At 40.4% G+C, this 22,086-nt stretch overlaps 1 protein-coding gene across 1 annotated transcript in view; it reads left to right on the plus strand.

Moving 5' to 3' along the window:
• The window catches only part of KDM1B (lysine demethylase 1B), a 29,697-nt gene extending 7,753 nt beyond the window's left edge, over positions 1–21,944 (plus strand). Inside the window, exons 8-22 of the mRNA XM_068160839.1 lie at positions 793–831; positions 2,517–2,721; positions 2,982–3,166; positions 4,053–4,229; positions 5,840–5,914; positions 6,886–7,023; positions 8,645–8,816; positions 10,506–10,633; positions 12,451–12,582; positions 13,004–13,078; positions 13,849–13,965; positions 14,726–14,851; positions 16,287–16,409; positions 17,976–18,128; positions 19,131–21,944. Coding sequence (XP_068016940.1) covers positions 793–831; positions 2,517–2,721; positions 2,982–3,166; positions 4,053–4,229; positions 5,840–5,914; positions 6,886–7,023; positions 8,645–8,816; positions 10,506–10,633; positions 12,451–12,582; positions 13,004–13,078; positions 13,849–13,965; positions 14,726–14,851; positions 16,287–16,409; positions 17,976–18,128; positions 19,131–19,214 — 1,929 coding nt within the window. The 3' untranslated portion in view covers positions 19,215–21,944. The remainder of the gene's footprint in view (positions 1–792; positions 832–2,516; positions 2,722–2,981; positions 3,167–4,052; positions 4,230–5,839; positions 5,915–6,885; positions 7,024–8,644; positions 8,817–10,505; positions 10,634–12,450; positions 12,583–13,003; positions 13,079–13,848; positions 13,966–14,725; positions 14,852–16,286; positions 16,410–17,975; positions 18,129–19,130) is intronic.
• Positions 21,945–22,086: the final 142 nt, after the last annotated feature.

Here is a 22,086-nt window from a genome sequence, read left to right on the forward strand (position 1 = left end):
ATCTGGAATATCTTTGTCTGCACAGTCAATTGTAAAATCCTCCCTTCTGAAGCTCTGGAAACACTCTCAGCATGCACAACATAGACACCAAAATGATTATTTTGCTTGTGTTTGGCCATCCTTCATTATTAAGGAAAGCCTTTGGAAAGCTCAATGAGCTTTTGTTAATTCCTAGCAAGTCTGCCATGGGGCTTTACATGAAAACTTGCAGCTTTGGCATGAAGCTTGAAGCTTTGGCATGATCTCAGGTAGTGATAGGACTAGGGGGAATGGAATGAAGCTGGAGGTGGGGAGATTCAGGCTGGATGTGAGGAGGAGGTTCTTCACCATGAGAGTGGTGAAACCCTGGAATGGGTTGTCCAGGGAGGTGGTCGAGGCCCCGTCCCTGGGGGTGTTTAAGAGCAGGCTGGATGAGGCTCTGTCCAGCCTGATCTAGTGTGGGGTGTCCCTGCCCATGGCAGGGGGGTTGGAACTAGATGATCCTTGTGGTCCCTTCCAACCCTGAATGAAACTATGAAACTATGAAACTATAAGATACCTCCTGAAATTTGAAACAGTCCTTGCAGTGTCATAGAATCTATACAGTTTTAAAGACAGAACATGAAAATACTGATCATATGAAAATCAGAAGGATGGGCATTTAATCTTGAAGCTTCATGATAAACATGCTTTTAAACTAAAAGAGAAACTTTGTATATAAGGACTACACCCATAGGTAAACTGTTTCATTTTATATTTACTTTTTGTAGTACAGCTTAAGAATAGCCCTGATACTATTCCCTTTTCTTTCAGAGTGAGGGCTCAGACCAGTGTTCCATGCCTGAGGACTTGGTGAGTAGTGGCTGTTCCTCCTCATTTGTCCTAGAATATGAAAGCAGTTTTAAAGTACAGTGTATTTCTTTCCTTTTCTTGGTCCTTTGGCACTTAAGTCAATATTTATGCATTTTGCTCAGGAAACTGTCAGATACTATTTGCAACAGTATCATAGTATCATTCAGGGTTGGAAGGGACCACAACGATCACCCAGTTCCAACCCCCCCCTGCCATGGGCAGGGACACCCCACACTAGATCAGGCTGGCCAGAGCCTCATCCAGCCTGGGCTTAAACACCTCCAGGGACAGGGCCTCAACCACCTCCCTGGACAACCCATTCCAGGGTTTCACCACTCTCATGGTGAAGAACCTCCTCTTCACATCTAGCCTGAATCTCCCCACCTCCAGCTTCATTCCATTCCCCCTAGTCCTGTCACTACCTGAGATCCTGAGAAGTCCTTCCCCAGCCTTCCTGTAGGCCCTCTTCAGATACTGGAAGGCCACAATTAGGTCACCTCGGAGCCTTCTCTTCTTCAGACTGAACAGCCCCAACTCCTTCAGTCTGTCCTCATAGGAGAGGTGCTCCAGCCCTCTGATCATCCTCGTGGCCCTTCTCTGGACACGTTCCAGCACCTCCACATCCCTCTTGTAATAGTGGCTCCAGAACTGGACACAGTACTCCAGGTGGGATCTCACCAGGGCTGAGTAGAGGGGGAGGATCATCCCCTCGACCTGCTGGCCACACTTCTCCTGATGCAGCCTAAGACAGAGCCTAACAGAGCCTAAGGTCTTTCTCATCTTTTACCGCTTTTCCCTTACTGTACCATAGTTTGCAGGTGGTTTGCAGTCTCTGAGCTGTGGCCTGTGATTCAAGGTTTAATCCTAATTTCTGATCAGGCAAAACTTTCACTCACTAACTTTCAAATAAAATTCCCCATCCTAAGATTTCCCTGTCTTTTAGGTGGTTTCTCTCTTAAGTCAAGCTAGTCTCCTCTTTTTGAAGACTGAGAGAATATCAAAATGTGCTCTCTCTCTCTCCTTCATAACACAAAACTAGATTTGATGTATGTAGGTGTTTCAATGGGTTTATGGTCTTGTAACCCTGCATTTCAGACTTAGTATGATCCGTGTTCAAGAAGCCAATGTTGACAAGTGTACCTGAGGCACCTCTACCCCAGGAAGCATGTTCCAGTTTATTGTTGACTCTTGCAGAAGCTTTGTGGTTTTGTTTCCTTATTGCATATTTGATTTGTAAATTACGGATGAATCATTGGCATTTGTTAGGGTTTTAGAAGGTCTTTGATGGGGATAGCAGACTCTGAATTAATTTTATCAGTTAGACTGTTCCAAGTGCAGATTTCTGGAAGCATAAACAACTGTAAAGACTTTATAAAAGGGCCTGATAAGGCATAGATGTGTTGTCATGGCATGTCTCATCTGTTTGTTTTCCACATGGGTGTGGAGTTTGTGAAGTCCCAGCTCCATTTCTGAGGAAGATAGGAAAGCTACAGGTTTTCTGTGTCAGGCTGAGGAAGGGGAAAGAGGGAGAGAAAATGTCTTTATGACTTGCAATTCTGAGATTGCTACTTCTAGTGCTTTTTGGTCTCAGTTTTGGAGGGAGGGGGGAATTGGTTCATTTTCCATTTTCAAAGTACTGACGTGTTCTCTTCTCCCCTCTTTCCTTCACTTCTCCGCTTGGCCAGAGAGTGGCTGAAGTTTCAGACCATTGGTGGTACTCCATGCTCATACTCCCTCCTTTGCTGAAAGACAGTGTGGCAGCTCCCTTTCTAGCTGCATATTATCCAGACTGCGTGGGCATGAGTCCATCCTGTACCAGCACTAATCGGTTACCTGGGGAATCCAACCTTGTGAAGTTAGAGCACTTAAAGAGCGTGCCTAATTTGACTGGTAAGGGCCATCTGCAGGGCTCTCTTGCTTAAATAGGCGTGACAGATTTTGTCTTATAACTGAGGTTATAAGGCACTTAATACTCCTGATTCAGAAATAGTTGTTTAGTTCTCAGCACTAATACATTCTGAAGATGGCTGTAGGCTGGAGAGCTTCATTATATGTTTATCTCTGTGAGGTCAGTGGGATTGTTTTAGGGGGAAAAGGACATGATGAAGATATGATGGAATATGACTGGTTCTTGGTGTGTCTTTGTTCAGTTGCAGGCATGAACAAGTATTTCCAGCCTTTTTACCAGCCCAATGAATGTGGGAAAGCACTTTGTGTGAGGCCAGATGTCATGGAACTGGATGAGCTCTATGAGTTCCCAGAATATTCACGAGACCCTACCATGTACTTGGCTTTGAGAAACCTGATTTTGGCTCTGTGGTACACGAACTGCAAGGTAAAAGATGCTAATAGTTAGTTTGCTTGTTTACAAATAATAGGTACTTTTTTGGGATGTGGATTCTCTTCTTAGGGATTGGACTCTCTTCTTAGACATCTCTCTGTGGTCCAGAGAAATTTACTTGCATCATTTTGAAATCCAGTTCAAGACTGGCTGTTAGTTTGGGGGTTTTTGGGGGTTTGATTTTGTGTGTTTGTTTGTTTTGTTGCTGAGTTTTTTGACATTTGTTTGTTTCTTAATCCCTGGGAGCTTTTTATGCAGTAAAATACAAAAGCTCTAAAAACCTTAAATCTCTACTGAGTCTTCCCAGCTATTAACTTTTAAAGAGATGCTTGAACATTTCCAAACAGTTTTTGTGGGTGCTTTAGGATTAATATTTTCTTTTTATATGACTGTTGGACAGGGAAGTGATTGTCTTTTTACTTAGGCTAAGTCTACGACACCACCTTTAATGGAATTGCTGGAATTTCACATACTGAAGCTTTTAGATACTGATGCCTATTTACAAGAAGGTTTTAGATATGAATCTTATTTGAAATGCCATTTTGAAATGGATTTTACTGGAATGTCATTGTGAGCACTGCCAACAGGCAGATTTTGCAGTCAGGGATGTGTTTCAATACTATTCCTGTCCTAATGGAGCACACCACAGAGTTTGCAAGAGAATCTTCTAGACTCAGTTGCTTTTGTTCCATGTTAATCTACCATGTTCCTTACTGTGTAAAGCTGGCTAGCAAGAAACTTCCACAAAACTTGTTACTAAAATACTCTAAGAAGCCTGATTCATGATTAATTTTTACTGCCTGGATTATAGTTTAAATCTAATGTAAACCCTTGAGTATTAGAAAGTCAACACTATGTATTCTTTGTTTCTGGTTTGCAGGAGGCTCTTACCCCTCAAAAATGTGTCCATCACATCATTGTTCGGGGGCTTGTGCGTATTCGCTGTGTGCAGGAAATGGAGAGGATACTTTATTTTATGACAAGGAAAGGGCTAATTAATACAGGGATTTTATCAGTCAGTCCTGACCAGTATCTTCTTCCTAAAGAATACCACAATGTAAGTTGGTGTAATAATTCCTGTGTTATTAGTGCTATAAAAATAAATGGCACGTTTATTTGTTTGTTTGTTCTGTATTTTTTGCTCTTTACCTATATTTCCAACCATTCATGTAACAAGTACATGTAAAAGCAAACATATTATGTTTTTCACCTGGTTCTGGAACCCCTATTATCAGTTCTGGAAACCCTATTACAAGAAAGATACAGACAGAATCACAGAATCACCAAGGTTGGAAGAGACCTCAAAGATCATCAAGTCCAACCCGTCACCACAGACCTCATGACTAAACCATGGCACCAAGTGCCACGTCCAATCCCCTCTTCAACACCTCCAGGGACGGTGACTCCACCACTACCCTAGGCAGCCCATTCCAATGGCGAACAACTCTCTTCAGTGAAGAACTTTCTGCTGGAACATGTCCAGAGAAGGGCAACAAGGAGGATCAGAGGGCTGAGTTGGGATTGTTCAGTTTGGATAAGAGGAGGCTCTGAGAAGACCTTGTTTGTGGCCTTCCAATATCTGAAGGAGGCCTACAAGAAAGCTGGTGAGGGACTTTTTAGGGTGTTGGGTAGTGACAGGAATAGGGGAAATGTATCCAAGCTAGAGGAGCGGAGATTTAGATTAAATGTTAGGAAGAAGTTCTTTGCCATAAGGGTGGTGAGACGCTGGAACAGGTTGCCCAAGGAGGTGGTGGAAGCCCCATCCCTAGTTGTTTTTAAGGCTAGGCTGGATGTGGCTCTGGGCAACCTGATCTAGTGCAGGGTGTCCTTGCCCCGACATTGCCCATGGCGGGGGGGTTGGAGCTAGATGATCCTTTGGGTCCCTTCCAACCCTAACAGTTCTGTGGTTCTCCTCTGCCTCCAATGGTTATGTGAACTACAGACACGGGACTCTTCCCACCAAGGTTTTTATAGGAATCTATAAATTCAGTTTTAAGGATTTGCATTTCCTGTGAGCTTTTCAGATGGATGGGAACTGTGTGAAAAATACACAATACACTTAGGTTCTTGTCATGGCTTAACTGTGTATTACAGCTCTTCTTCCATAGGTAAGGCAACTCCTATTTTGGTTTGTAAGAACTATGATTAAAGGGTCCATATTTATGACTAGTAATTTGCTCAACAGCATACAGAATTGCTGTTCTGTATCAAACTACAGTACTCTGTAATGGAATACCTCTCAGATATTGTAAGTTAATTTATGTTTGCAAAGTGTATTTATATATATATGTTTAATATATAAAATAGTTTTTCCTGGTCAATCCAATCTGTGACTGAAATCAGTACAAGGTAAGTGTGTTTCTTGCCAGGTAACTTCAATTAGATTTTGTTACTTGACTGATAACTTCATTTGTTTCTGTTAAAAGATATTGAGACAGTTGTTTTTAAAGCCCTTAAACATTGTAACTATTTTCACAGCCACAACTGATCTTTTCTCTGTATTAAATGCCCTATCATCATTAAGTTATCACTGGTTACTTTAGAGGACAAGAGAGCCTAGAATTCTTTGGGTATCCTCAATATTAGCAAGAACAATAAGTGTGCAGTGATAATTCCTGGATTAGTTCTAACTATTTATATGTATTGCAATGTTTTATTGTTTTTTAGAAATCTGTCATTATTGTTGGGGCAGGTGCAGCAGGATTAGCAGCAGCTCGACAACTGCACAACTTTGGAGTTAAGGTAAGAGGCTTTACAGTACACTAGTTAAAAAAAAAAAACAACCCAGGCTTCCCCTGCTTTGAAATTGTTTTTCATCAGAACAACAGAAAAAACCAAGTTACATTCTTGGTACAAACATTTCTGTATCCAAACTTATTTGCAATATCTGGGGATTTACTGACTAAATCTGCTGCTTAAAACCAGCATTTGCTTCCCATCTAAAATCCAACAAAGTGTGCAGTGGGTATTTTATGTAGACTTGGGTTGGGAGGATAGGAGAGGCATGGATATGCATGGGACTGTTGATGATGATGATGGCTGTTTAAATGGGATTAGATTTTCTTCTGTCTGTGCCCTCAACTGTACTTGTTGCTAATTAAAACCAAGCAAATCACATGTGTTTCCCTTTTCCCTCATGTTTATCATGGACAGTGTGATCTCATAGTATTTATAAGTTGACATAATTTTACATATCTGAATATTCTTAAGAAAATCACTGACTCACACCTGAAGTGTTTGCAGGGCTGATGTTTAAGGAAATGAATGGGCATCTGACTTTCCAGATTGAAATATCTATATGCTTATATATGCAGATATTTATATGGCCCATTACCTCATTCTTTGGTTGCCAAATAGCAAATGTCAGTGCAGCCTTCCCATGCCTCAAGTCTCATGGAAAAGCTATCCTGCAGTAAAACACATAAACACCAACTGGCATGGCATATAAAAATATATATGTTAAAAAAAACCCCAACATAGACATAACACTGTTGCTTTCTACTATTCTGGAGAGATGGAGTTTCTCTAAAAGCAAAAGATAAAATAAGTAATTAAGGGTTAGCATACTCAGACACCCATCTAGTCTAGTATTTTTCTGCCTGTGACAAGTCGTGGATCCTGCAGGAGGGATGTATGAATGGTGGAAATACATGAGAATGGGGTTTCCTTGGAATGTCCCAGAAACCAATTTACCAAGCTGCATTGCATCATAGGTCATTGTCTTAGAAGCTAAAGACAGAATCGGTGGCCGAGTGTGGGATGATAAGACATTCAGTGGAGTCACGGTTGGAAGAGGCGCACAAATTGTCAACGGATGTGTCAACAACCCAGTGGCACTAATGTGTGAGCAAGTGGGTTCCCTGCAGTGGTCATGTATTATCACTAGTGAAAAACTGTTGTTAAAGCCAGGTTTGGGTGGCTGGATAAGGGTGGGAGATCTTTTTCATGACATAACACTGTTCTGCATTGCAAGTAAATTCCGCGTTGCTTTTATATCTGATAATTGTTGGGGACAGAGAAGAGCTGTAGAATGGTTTGGGACACCTTATGTGAATAAAAGCAAAGTGACCTTGGCTTCAGAACAAGAAGAAACTTCTTTTTCCCTCCCTCCTTTTCTGGAGATAGTAATGTAAAAAGTCCCTAGCAGACTTCCTAAGAGCCCAGAAAAGCTTTACTGTGGGAGGAGATGGCTATGTCGTCGTAACACATACTTCTGTGATGGATTTGTCTTTGCTCAGCCTCTGTATTTCTAGTTCAGTTCTGCACAGGTTAAGATGAATGTGTCTAACAACAACTGATGCAAACACACTGCAGTTTGGTTTATTAATTCATTTGTTGGTTTGGTTTGGGTTTTTTTAGGCAGGAAGCTGAATTTCTCCAAGTGGAACGTCAGTCTGGATTTTGTTCAGAGGCATGCAAATCCAGCCCATGCTGCATTAACTGTTTAGTGCTCTATAGTGCCATGAAGACTTTTAATTTTTATTTGTTTTTTTTTTTAGTAATATTTTAGTTATGAGGTGAGGAGCAATGATTTCTGAATACACCTTGGGTGCCCATCCCTTTGTGGTCATTTGATGTCATCTCTCATTCAAAGTGCAGCTGTCTCATGGGAAGAAATCTGCAGTGGTGGCCTAGTGAGATGTGAGGATATGTGAAAAGGCGCTGGAGTGTACCCTGAGTAACAAGGCCCTAGGAAGAAGTCAGCACTGCATTTGTGCTGTTTTCTCTAGAATGACTCTACAGAACTTAAATCTGATTTAGCTTTGTTGTGTGTTCAATACAAGTTGCACAAGCAGAGCAAGATCCTAGGTTTAATTACCAATTATTTATTTGCTTGTTTGGTCATAGAATCAGCAGTAACAGGCAAGCAACATCCTGTCAACTCCTGAATGTAGGGAACTGTTTGGGTATCAGGCACCAGGAAATTGTAGAAAAGAAGTGATGTTAATTCTGATTTAGAGAAAAAAGTGAGGTAGAAATGAAGGAGACTGGTTCAGGAGGAGACTTGGTGGGGTGCTTGGTGCCATGGTTTAGTTGTTTAGGTGGGTTGGATTGGTTGATGGGTTGGACGCGATGATCTTGAAGGTCTCTTCCAACCTGGTCTGGTCTGGTCTGGTGTATTCTCTATTCTATTTCTATTTCTATTTCTATCATGTTCGATTACCAGACCAAACATCTTTGTACTAGCCTCTGGCTTGATAGGAAAGTTGGAGAAGAGGTTTCTGGGAATTCCTGATAAAGGACAGAATAGTGGGAGAAAAATATTAGACAATTAATGAACAATTAATGGTATTCCAGTTTTAGGAGAATGAGAGTCTTAGTTAAGCTAATTGTTTAAAGTCATGGATGTTTTTAAAGTGGCATCACTTAAATCCGAGATTAAGGGCTTCACCTTACTTGAAATAACATTAAGCAGGCTAGGCACTGTAGTTTTACCATACTTAAAAAGCAATAAAATGTTTTTTTCTTAAGCTTGGCATTAAAATGCACAAACTAGGGGAGAAATGTGACTTGATCCAGGAAGGTGGAAGGATAACAGATCCCACTATTGATAAACGTATGGACTTTCATTTCAATGCCATCCTAGATGTCGTCTCTGAGTGGAGAAAAGATAAAACCCAGCATCAGGATGTTCCTCTTGGTGGTAAGTGGGAGATACATAGCCAAGTGAAGATGTTGGCTCTGTTCATATTCTATTAAACTGGCTTTTACATGGGACATTTTTAGAAGTGTATGACTGTAGGCCTGACCTTAAATCTAACAGTGATAGCCTGGTTCCAAGGACAAAAAAAGGGAGATTGACTGGTGTATGCACAGAGGCCAAAATGTCTCTTGTAACTTTTAAGAAAGCCCTGTTTGAAAGCTTTTACAATACTGTGTGCCTTCTTATGTGGTATCTCGTGTTCATGAGGTAGCTTTTCAGTGTAACTAGTGTCACTCACTAGCAATTCAAATGACTTGCATCTTGATAAAGGCAGCCATAGCTAGTCATAACTCTCACACTTTTTGACTAATCTGCCTTAAAAAGAGCCTGATCAAAGCCTTGTGGTGGCAAGAATAGTCCCATCTCCATTGGTAACACCTCCCACCACATTTACAGCATGCAAGCACATTCAAGAACAACAACAAAAAATCTGCTTAGAATGGCTGCTTCCCAGAGCCTTTCAGGGTGGATTCTGAACACAAAATTAGCAACTCCTAAGTTCTGCATTGAATTCTGGATAAAAATCCTCAGCTCTTTTTGTTCTGTAAAGATTAAGCAGGACTTATTTGCAAAGATTCTCCATTATCTTGAAGTGTTTTTCCCTTGAGGTATTTTCAGCTGTATGTTGAGAGCAGCCCTGTGGTGAAGGACTTGGGGGTGCTGGTGAGTGGAAAAAACCCGAACATGAGCCAGCAACGTGAGCTTGCAGCCCAGAATTCCAGTTGCCCTGTGTGACCAGCAGGTCCAGGGAAATGATTTTCCCCACTGTACTCTGCTCTTGTGAGACTCCATCTGTAGACTCTGTCCAGCTCTGGGGCCCCCAGCATAAGACAGATGTAGATCTGCTAGAGCAGGTCCAGAGGAAGGTCACCAAGATTATCAGGGGGCTGGAGCACCTTCCCCATGAGAGAGTTGAGGTTGTTCATCTGGGAGAAAAGAAGGCTGTGGGGAGACCTTACAGACTTACAGTACTTAAAGGGGGCCTGCAGGGAAGATGAGGAGGGATGTCCGGGAGTGCAATGATAGGACAAGGGACAATGGTTTTAAACTGAAAGAGGATAAACTTAGATTGGATATTAGGAAGAAATTCTTCACAGTGAGGGTGGTGAGACACTGGAACAGGTTGCACAGGTAAGTTGTGGATGCCCCTTCCCTGGAAGTGTTCAAAGCCAGGTTGGATGGGTCTTTGAACTAGTGGAAGGTGACTCTGCCCATTGCAGGGTGGGGTTGGATCTTTAAAGTCCCTTCCAACCCAAACAGTTCTATGCTAGCCAAACAATTAATTTCTCTGATGTCTTAGCCAAGCTGTGCTGTTGTACAGTGTGTTTTAATGTTTGTGGGAGGGTTTTTTTGTAGTTTTGTTTTTAATATAAAGATGTGTAGGATTAATTTTTGCAGAAGACTTTATTAGGGAATCCTGTGAGTTGTATTTTATCACTGGAAAGATCTTGCAGGTTTTTTGTTTGGTTGGTTTTGTGGTGTTTTTTTTTTCCTATGAGAAGAAAAATACCGTAGTGCAAATGAACAATATGCTTAAACATCTTGTGACCCAGAGAACAGCATGCTGAAATGCAGAAGGGCTTCGGACGAATTGTGATATATTCTCATTTTAAACATATTCTTTCACAGAAAAAATACAAGAGATCTATAAAGCCTTTATTCAGGAGTCTGGTATCCAGTTCAGTGAACTGGAAGAAAAAGTCCTACAGTTCCATCTGAGTAATTTGGAGTATGCCTGTGGCACCAATCTCTCTCAGGTGAGTTTTGACAGCTGTGTTCTGGAGTGGTTGAGCTTCACAGAACATAGGTTTAGAAGTAACACTGAGAAGCCATCTGATCCAACCCGTGGCCCCAGAGGAAGAATCAGCTGTCCCTAAACTGCTCCTACCTCCCTAAACCACTCTTGAAAGGCAGAGACAGAGTCTGCAGGTGCTGCCTAAGGGAACCTGATGGGAGTTCATGACATGGTTCCAGTGAGATCCTCTTTAAGACGGACAACATTGAGAGTAGATGGTAGAGTAGGGCATTTTGCTGATGTGCTGGGTGGTAGGATTCACAGGAAAGTTACACTTCCTCTGAAGTTGTGTGTGACTTCCTCTTCTCAATTCTGTGTTTAAAACTGGAGATACTTCTGTGTCTTGCTAAGTATCTTGAGAATAATTACATTTAACTTCTGAAGTGTTCCAACAGCCTGTCAAAGGGCCCCAGTTCACCACTCCTAGGTATTCTGTTGACTGTGTGATACTTGGATTTCTTTGTAACTTCAGTTTCTAACCAAGCAGGTTCGGAAAATATCAATTGTGATATTGTTTGCAGTGCACTGTTTACTCAGTCCTGTTGCTTGGGTTAAAGATATTTAGGGTTAATTGTACTACAGTAGTGGGACAGATGGGTTGATGTGTGCAGATGCACAAATCCCACCTGAATTGAGAAGCACACAAGAACATGAAAAAATCTGCATGATGATGCTATACCAGGGTGGTCAATGGAAAGTGTTTTGATATGTCAAGTTTCACACTTCATGGGCACCCAGGAAAAATCAGAAAGATGTTAAAATCTATCTTACCTTCCATTTAAAAATCAAAACATGAAGCAAATGCAACTTCAGTGATAGAAGTTGGCATCTGAAAAGCAGTGTGAGACTGGATTCAGGTTTTTCACTGCTAAGAAGGATTCTTTAGTGCAAAACCACTATTGTACTAAGTACGAGTTTGCAGGGGTGGGTGGAGGTCAGTGAAAGATACCATGAAAGAACCTTCAAAGCAACAGAAAAATTCCTCTCAGATTTTTTTTGTGTCTTCTTTTCCCCTTCATGCAGGGAAATAAAATACTTCCATTTTTATTTGAAGTCTGTAAAATCTGATCTCTTTGCTAGAGTCAGAAAACTAAATAAATACACTGCAGTCCACCTGAATTTTGTGCTGCTTTCCTTCTTTTCTTTACCAAGCAGAACTATACATCGCCTGCTACTGACCAACCTATGTTAGGACATTTCTTAATCCAGCCATTCTTGTGTTGGGGCTGCTCAGCCTGATGAAAAGAAGGCTCTGGGGAGACATTATAGCAGCCTTCTAGTACATGAAAGGGGCCCTAGAAGAAAGCTGGGAAGGGACTTTTTTCAAGGGCTTGCTGTGGTATGACAGGAGGGAATGGATTAAGCTTGAGGAGGACAGATTTAGATTGGATATTAGGAAGGCATTTTTTACAGTAAGGGTGGTGAGAGACAGGTACAGGTTTCCCAGGGAGGTCATGGATGCCTCCTCCCTGGAGGTGTACAAGACCAGGCTGGACAGTGCCTTGAGCAACCAGGTCTAATGGGAGATGTGCCTGCCCATGGCAGGGGGTTTGATCTTTAAGATCCCTTCCAATCCAAACCATTCTATGATTTTATATTACCTAGTGGCCTGGGGTAAATAAGCCATTTACTTTTGTCAGCCCTGCCATATATTCTGGTGATACCCTTTCTTTTTGCAGCTGTGATGAGAATTAGGGTGGCTGCTTCTAAACTGTGGAACTTCAGCTAATACTCGTGTCACCTCACCCGCAGAGACAGCCGATTATGTTCTGTTCACAGGTATCTGCACGCTCATGGGACCACAACGAATTTTTTGCTCAGTTTGCTGGAGATCACACTCTTCTAACTGTGGGATATTCTACTTTGATTGATAAACTGGCAGAAGGGCTGGACATCCGGCTGAATTTCCCAGTGAGTCTGGAAAATGTTGATGCAGGCATCTTAGATTGCTTGGAAGCACCCAATCATATCTTTGTATTCTTTTGGACCAGGCAGATTTGTGCCTGTGATTATTTCCACTTGTCTTAAGAACTTAGAGAAGACAACTTCAGCATTTCTGGAAATCTTTTTTTAGGCCTATCAGTACTTAAATATTATTATGAGCCTATAGTTTAGAATCTTGATGATTTTTCTTTACTAGCTTCCATGTTGTTTTTCTTTCAGTATTTCCCTGGAAATATGTGTTGTTCAATTTCTAGTTTTCAGACTGGTGCTCTGCATATTAGATATTCTTGTCTGAATTTGCATTGCAGTATAGTATATATATAGTATATGTGTAGTGTATATATATATAGTTTATGTGTAGTATAATCTTCAGTTTGTCTTTCAATAGGTACAGAGTATTGACTACTCTGGTGAAGAAGTACAGGTCACGACTACAGATGGAACAGCGTGGACAACACAAAAGGTACAACTACTCTCCAAGGTTAAGGATTTCAGGGAACACACAAACAATGACCACAGTACATTTCCTTTTTGTAGTTTTCATTTTTTTCCCTTCCTTAGAAGACTGTTTAGTCCAGTTTCTCCCCAATCAAAGATGAAAGATTGTCTTGTGACCTGTGTTTGGATGTCCTAGAGCCTACTTTTTGTTGACCATGCTTGAGTTTTGAGTACTAGTTGATTTGAAGAACTAAGCACCATAAATATAGTACAAACATTGTGGAGCAAATAGGCTTTTATCTGGCCTTTGAACTAACAGTTATGCTTTCTGGTTTCATTTCCTGCTTAACTTTACCCCAGTTAGCATGTGAATCTGCCCAGAATTGTTCCCTTTAGTATGCAGGACTCCATAGAATCACAGAATGTTATGGGTTGGAATATCATCTATTTTGAACCCCCCTGGTAGAGCAGGATCACCTAGAGTGAAACATCCAGGTGGGTTCTGAATGCCTCTAGAGGTGGAGGGTCCACAATCTTTTTACAGGAGGTACTACAATTAGTAGCATGGTTAACCATTCTGATACAAGCAATAAACAGACTACAACTTAAAACCAGTGAATGGCAGGATCTGTTCTCGCCTGACTGTAAGGCATGTTTCCCCTTACTTGGAAGTAAACCCAGACACTATTCTAGAGATGTCTGGTGAATATGATGCTGCATAGTGAGAGGATGCTGTGAGGGTTAAGTGCAGTATTCAGCTTTTGCTGCTGTTGTGACTGTAATCATTTCTTTCAGGTTTTAGTGACAGTACCACTGGCTCTTCTTCAGAGAAACACCATTCAGTTCAATCCTCCACTGCCAGAAAAAAAAATCAAAGCCATTAACAGTTTGGGAGCAGGAGTCATTGAGAAGGTAAGTGAATTCAGATTATATTTCATTTTCTCTTCTTAGAAACATTGGCTCCTTGGTTCCTTGCTATGTATTTCTCAGGATTTATTATGTATTACTTGTATACAGCAGCCCAGAAGAGCAAAATGTGATTGAGTATGACATGGACTTATGTCAGCTTCATTGAGGGCCCATCTTAAACACCTCTGTGCAAACCCACAAAGCATGGGGAATAAACAGGAGGAGTTAAGAGATGTGTGAATGCCTGCAGGACGCAAGAGCCACGTCAGGAAGATGTGGTGGGATGGCTCTCATGGCTGGTGCATTGCAGTGGAAGGATATAAGCTCTTTAAGAAGGACAGATGGGAGATGAGGAGAAGGTATTGCCCTCTGTGTCAATGACCAGCTGGAGTGCATGGAGCACCACTTGCAGTCAACTGAGAGCTTATGGGTCAGGGATAAAAGGAGGACTGGGACAGGTGACACTACAGATGGGAGCAGCTTCATGTTCTCAAGACCTGGTACTCATGGGGTACCTGAACTACCCTGATGGAGGGTGGCTGGAGGGACACCACAGCAAGGCATAAACAATCCAGGAGGTTCCTAGAATGTGTTTATGATCAATTCCTTCTCAAAGTGATAGAGCAACCAACGAGGAGAGGTAACATGCTGGACCTTGTTCTCACCAACAAGGAGGGGATGGTGGTTCCCCAGCATGTATCCAATTAAGAGTTTTGTGGTAATGAAGTGCTTTAATTGCATATCTCTCCCTCTCTCTCTCCAGATTGCCTTGCAGTTTCCTTACAGATTTTGGGACAGTAAAATTCAGGGAGCTGATTTTTTTGGTCATGTTCCACTCAACTCCAGCCAACGTGGCCTCTTCAGTGTTTTCTATGACATGGATCCAGAGGTAGTGTATGCTAGCTGTATTCTCTGTTGGCCCTTCAGAAATTCAGTTTGGAATCTAGGTGCAGTAATCAGTGAATAACAAAAGCTTCTTTTTTTCCTCTCCACTTCCACAACTATTAGAAGTGGAAGCAGTGTTAGTTACCAAGAAAAATCTGACTAATAGTCAACTGTGTTAAATGGGAACATTTTCTTACATTTGGATACAAAATAATATCAAAGTCAATGCTTGTTTCCCCTCTCAAACTATCTTGAAAAGAAGCCTGTAATACCTGACTACAGATGTACTAATATGGGAGAAACTCTACCAGTCACGTCCAGTTTAGGACTTCTGTTTAAATCAGCCAAAAATCCCGTTAAAAAGATCATGCTGGTTTATTAACTCTTCATGGCTTGCACTAGCCTGAATAACTGCATGGAATGGCAGAAGAGAAGGTAAAGACTAGGTTTTATATGAAACTAAGGTCTGTAGGGTCAGTCCCAAACTCCTGAATTTTAAAACAAGTTCAAGCCAGTGCACTGACATCATGTTTCTCTCGCTGCCAGTTCCAAGCAGACACTTCACTTATTTTTACCTTACCTTTTCATGCTTTTACAACAACTGCTGTTTATAACTCAGCAATAATTAGGACATTCTGTAGCTTTATGGCTCACTCCAAAAGGAAACCATCCTGGGAAGACTCTGCCTTGTCACTACACTATCTGTATACAACTTTCCTTTAAAAAACATTTCAAGACTTCTACATGAGGGTCACTGTGTGGTGGTGCTTTGCAGAGACACTCAATCTAATTTTTAATTTGCTTGATAGCTATTATCTACTAGCTACCAGAAAAATTGCCTGATATAAACAATACAGGGAGAGTTCTTTAAAGGAATTGAGAACTTGTATGCTATTCTGTAGCCACCACTTCATTGTTTTAACTTCTGCATGGGAGCAGATTTCTTGAAGTGGAAGGAAACATCAGGAGAACTGAGCTTTAATCTTGTGTGCCAAAATCTGCTGGTAAGAACTAGTATTGGCCTAATCCAAAACATAAGTATTTAAACAGATTCTCTTTGCTACCAGCTTTTGAAATTGGAGTACAGTTCAGGAGGAATTTTGGCATGGAATGGGAGCTTAAGAGGTCTGTCACAAAGAATCATCAAATCATTTGGTGCAGCCTTTAAATAAGTAGATAGTAAGTGTTCAGTTAAGTCAGGAAGTTGTAAGAAGAGCTAACAGATCTGTGAGCAAGGCATCAGAGGACATTAGTAATTTAAGCATACTGTAGAATACACATCCTTTATTCTAAGGGATCAAACCTGCTTTCCTCTAGAACAAAAGTTGTTTTGCAGCTGAAATTCTCATTGTCAGTAGCATTTAAAAAGGACTCTTCAGGAAATACTTAACCACCTAGTAATTTCTAAATGATCTCATCTGTTCATGTCTTGGTTTTAGAACAAACAAAGCGTTTTAATGTCAGTGGTCACTGGAGATGCTGTGACAACTATTAAGAATTTAGATGATAAACAAGTACTGCAACAGTGTATGACTGTACTTCGAGAGCTGTTTAAGGAGCAGGTAAGAGAAGCCGCTTTTTACAGAGATGAATTAATCTGTCAACAGAGGTAAAAGCTTTTTTGATTGCATTACTTCATGATTTACAGGAAAACCTTTAGACACTCTCTTTCTTGTGAGTTTGAGGGAATGTGCTTCCTTTGAGATACACAATGTTTGGTCTCATGAAAACTGTAATTGACGTATCTCTAGGTCTGTCTGAAAGAAAATGGTAATGAACTGAATACAGAAATAAACTATCATCCTTTAAAGTGCTTTTAGAAAGGAAAATTAATTTAAACCAGTACTTAAGAAGTGTTTTGGTGTTACCTGCCTATTCCTTCCACTAAAAACTCATAGGAGAAGTCAGAGAATGCTGGGGCAAGCCGAAGATTATGACTTAACAACGTTGTTTGCATTCCACTCTATAGTTGATGCCTTAGTTACTTGGAGCAGGTAGACCCCAAGGAAGGCTCATTGTTCATGGGTGATCCCTCTCCAGTTTCACTGATGGTTCAGATCTTAGGATTAATGATCTTGGGAAAACCTTGGCATCTGAAAGATTGACTTTTCCCAGAAAACATGCTTTTGGGAATGACTTTGCAGGTACCAGAATCATGTGCAATGTAAGTCCACATACCTGTTAGCTTGATCTCATGAAAATGTAGAAGCAAACAACAGGTCTTTTGTTTCCACCCTAGTCCAGAAAAGTGATTTTCATGTCTGTCTTTGTGGTTTAGAGCAGTTGTAAATTTCAGTCACCTGACAACAATGCAGCAGGGTTTTCAAAGGTAAGATAGCTTTCAGCAGTGCACCAGAACTTCTGAGATGTCCATGACACTTGTCATACTTGGCTAGCCATTGTCTTGATTGCTTGAGATTTAGTCTCTCAAAGGCTACCTGAATGGAGTAGGCTCCTTGTAGATAGTAGATGCTGTGTAAGAGGCAATCAGGGGTGCTTCTCTTTACCCCTCATAAGCTCCTCAAGAGTAAGAGAGCTGACTGGGCTTTCATGTAATTGTTATCCTGGCTCTTTTTGGCAAGGTTGTGCCAGGTACTCCAGAAAGTCTTCTCCTATCTGATATATTAGGCTGGGGCTTGGCTTGGATGGTTGGCCTTCAGCTTTATCTGACATTGCAGTCAAGCCTTGTGCTCTCTGCAGCTCACCTGTTTTATACAGCCAGCTAATTTTTGTCAGAATTGTCACCAGCCAAAGGCTAGAACCATGGGCTTAAACATGCCCAAAACATGCCCAGACTGGACCCTGCATGGGGTCTGTGCCTGGCAGGACATGTGGCTTGGGGGAAGGGCCCACGTGAAATCCACAGGCCTGGGAAGGATCTCTTCTCTGGTTCCCTTTATCTCAGCCTCTCTGTTTCCCCCCATCTCATCTTTGCAGGGGTGGGGAAGAGTTTTGGGTGCACTGCCACAGTATAATGAAGAAAATCAGAACTGAATTCTGGAATGTGATGTAATTTGTATCATAGTAATGCTACATACTCTAAAGATTGCAAGAAACTCTTTATGAGACAACGCTATGCAACTATGAGCTTTTCTTTGCAGTGCATAACTTCTACTTTGATTTTGCAGGAGGTTCCTGACCCAGTGAAGTTTTTTGTGACTCGATGGAGCCAAGACCCTTGGCTCCAGATGGCATATAGTTTTGTGAAAACAGGGGGCAGTGGTGAAGCTTATGACATTATAGCTGAAGACATACAAGGAAAAATTTTTTTTGCTGGTGAGGTAAGTATCTTTGTTACTGCTGATGAAGTATGTCGAGGAGCTACTTCTTATGAAAGATTGTCTTTTGCCAACCAGCACCATGCCATGCCCTGGTTTAGTAGTCATGAGGTCTTGGGTGACAGGTTGGACTTGATGATCTTTGAGGTCTTTTCCAACCTTCTTGATTCTATGATTCTATGACATAGAGACCTCTTTATTTGTATTATTATTTGGAATGAAAAGGCTGCCAGAACATAGAATTGTTTTGGCTGGGAAAGACCTTTAAGGTCATTGATTTCAACCATTAACTAACTCTATCAAAACTGGTGCTAAACCATGCATGTCCCTTATCACCACATCTATGCATCTTTTAAACTCTTCCAAGGACACCCCCACTCTTTTAAATGAGCCTCCCTGGCAGTGAGTTCCAGCATTTTCTCAGAACCTTTTTAGTGAAGGAGTATTTTGTAATATCCAACCTAAACCTCCCCTGGTCCAAGTTGAGGCCCTTTTCTCTTATCCTATCATTTGCTACTATGAAAAAGAGACCAATATCCACCTCATTACAACCTCCTTTCAGGTGGTTGTAGAGACTGAGAAGGTCTCCTCTCAGGTATTTCAGGCCAGAAGTGAGTGGCATAACCAAGAAGTGCAGAACATGACAAGGCTATATAATCCACTTCAATTTTTAGTCAAATTATCTTTCTGTTACTCTGTTTGGGGGTAACAACAGCAAATGCACACTGCTGATGCTATAGGGAGGTTCTACACTGGAAGAAAACTCAACTGCCCCACTAATGTGCAGGTGGCAAAACAGAGTCCTCATTTTGTTACTTGTCTTGCTTGCAAATTCCAAAGTTGCTAAAAGTCTCAGATGTTTCCTTCTAAATACTAAGTTTTCCGTGGCTTTTAAAAACACATACCAAACATATGCTTAAGGGAAACACACATGATTTTATGAACTGAAATTCTGTCTAATAGGTTCAGAAACAACCTTTTGTTTTTGTTTTGTTTTAAATACAGGCCACCAATAGGCACTTTCCTCAAACGGTCACAGGAGCTTACCTGAGTGGGGTGCGAGAAGCAAGCAAAATAGCATCCTTTTAAGTACCAAACTTTTGTGTTTATAGATCTGTTTTTACTTGTTTTCTGTGGGTAAAACTATCTTCTAGTTTCCTATTGCTGCCTTTCTCCTAAGTGGTACGTACACAGTATATGGTACCTGAAGATAAAATCTTCATTTTCCTTTTCCTCTTCCTCCCCCACCCCTCTTTTTTGAGCCCTGATGATACATATTGTTGGGAATTTTTTTTTTCAACTAAAGTAATACTAGCAAGAGTGACCTTGGAGTCCCTGGCTGTAGCTTGACTGACTGAACTTTTGAGAGTCCTCTTCTGTATGGCTCAAGTCATGCTATTGTAAACCTTCATTTCAGAAGGTCAGATTAAAACAAGACTAAGTGAACATACAGCATTAAAAATGCTGGCAGTTAGTAATGATGACGATGGGAATTTTCCACTAACTGTGCTTCTCAGGTTGATTATGTTCATAGGAGTTCAAACTTTCTCCCAAAAGCCTGAATAGCCTAGAGAAACTCTAGGATTACTGTAGGAAGGAATTCAAGGATCATTCTTTCCACATGCAATCAATAGCCTTTTCTATAGTCTTTTTCATATTCTTAGTCTCCACCTGATACTGGAGTATCAGGTTTGTTTAAATCAGAGGGCTGGAACAGTTTACAGTGCAATCATAGAAACATTATTGTAGCTAACAAAAACTTGAAATTTTTTTACATTAATTTAAAAACCTTTGAAATATTTTCTCTGCTACCTATTCAGAGAAATTTTTGTTACCGTAATGGGCTAAGTTGAGATTTGCTTAGTGTTTCTGATAATATAGAAACAGAACACCTTAAAAATACTCTATTTCTAAGATTGTTTTGGAAACAAACTTCCAAATTCATTTGGGCTGCATAGAGGAAGTATCTTGCTGGTAGGAGTGCACAGCACTGGGTGAAGGACTCGAGGTTCTTCACGGCTCATTCAGCTTTCATGTTTAAAAAAGTGAAGATGAATGAGGTAAAACACTTGTATGAAGGGCTGAAACAAGGCAGCTTGCACTTTGACTTCAAGTTTCCCTGTTTTCTTTCTTTTGTTATTAAAGTATTATTAAAAAACAACTCGAGGGAATAGTTCAGTAAGGGCTAAGCATCTATCTAATAACTTTTCCATGGAACAGGAAAGAAGAAAAAAACCATTTTTCAGTAGAACTAAGACAGGCACAACCAGGATATGTTGCAGTACTGTTCCACTTAAAATGGCATTAAGAAAGGAAAAAAGAAACCTAACTTTTAGATCTCTCCCCCCACACATTCCCTATAATTTTACTGCAGAATTAATGATTTACTGGAAGGAAAGTAAACATGTAATCTCCTCCCCCCTATTCTCATGGATAGGCTTTTTAAAAGCAAAAATCTCTTCATTTAAGAATGTCACAACAGTTTTTTGTTAGTTACTGTGCTAGCTTCCACACAGCTGTATCCTTGGGGAAAACAAACCAACCAACCAAACCAAACCAAACCAAAAAGCAACCTTAAGAATAATCCTACTGAATAAATGCAGTTCTTCTTTTTAAACACCTAATATTTCGGTTCTCAAGTAGCTATGATATTGTTAAATACCTTTATTTAATCACTAATTCACAAGGGGAAGATGTTTATATAACTAGATTTTTTTCAGATATATATTCTGTTCTGCTTCTTAAAGCTAAATTATATAAATGAATAGGAAAAGTGTAACTGTTCCTAAGTTTCCTCTACATAAATGCTAGTATGTACAGTTTCAAGGTATTTCCAAGCATTGTAATTTAAAGGCTGCAAGAATCAAGACAAAAACCTCTGATAAAAGATGATCAGGCATCAGATTTTGCTTTTGGTAATCTTTTGCACTTTGCTAATTTCATGTGTTATAGGCTAACTTAGATCATAACTAGGAAAGATTGAGAGCTGTGTGTGTTTAAATTCCACATTTCCTTGCCAGTTTATCATATCTGACAAGATTACTAAGAGAGGAGCTTCTGAAGGTGAGAAAAGAGCTTATTGCCACAAGGCTAAAACATTATATTCAATGGCTGTTTCAGCTGACCTTGGTCAAAACTTCAGTCAGCTTAATAACAACAAAGAAACACCTGTGATTTTGGGTAAGAACGGTCTGGGAAGTTGAGCTCAGCATTCATTTCTGAAGTCCAATTTCAGGCATGTGCTTCCATCCTGTTAATTTGTACTTAGGGTTTTAAATCCACCTACAACTTTGCAGGGAGATAAATGCTATATTCTAGAGGATAGAGAGCAAATACAGTCACATTTGGCTTTAGCTTCTGCACACTTCTTATAGCATTAAAAATAAAAAGGATAACCAATGATAAATTTACTAGTGGCCTAGTCTATTATTTGTATATTGTTTTGGTGCCAGGGCACTTTAAAACTGTGTTGTGCTGCACTTAAGTTTGAGGAGTAATTAAAAGAATTACGTTCCATTTTAATTTACATTCATTTGAAATGTGTAAGAACATCAGGCTGGTTCTGAGACTTCACTCTTTAATTGTTCCCCAGAAATATATTTAATACCTATGTTAAAGTTAATTTCAAGCATGTATGTATTTTTTTTTGCTTCTGTGTTTAATTTATTCCCTGCAAACAAAAGAAAGGGGGAATGTTTTGAGTAGATTTGTTTAAATGTTACCAAAAATATTTGAATGCAGAGCATGATCTGTTACACTTCAACTCTTCTGTGTGACTATGTTACGGCAGCAGAATAAACCTGGAAAGTATCCACAGGATGCTCATGTTTTGGATTTTGTGGTAGTGGGGTCTTTTTTTGAGTGTCTGTCACCCACCTGCCCCCCTTTCTCCTTCAAATTTTACTTGTGGCTAAGCCTGCTTTTTTGTCAATTTCATAGTAATATTTTATTTCAGTATATT

The sequence above is a fragment of the Melanerpes formicivorus genome, unplaced genomic scaffold, assembly GCF_026170545.1.
Source record: "Melanerpes formicivorus ecotype bairdi unplaced genomic scaffold, bMelFor1.0.p_v2 SCAF_53, whole genome shotgun sequence".
Lineage (NCBI taxonomy): Eukaryota > Metazoa > Chordata > Aves > Piciformes > Picidae > Melanerpes > Melanerpes formicivorus.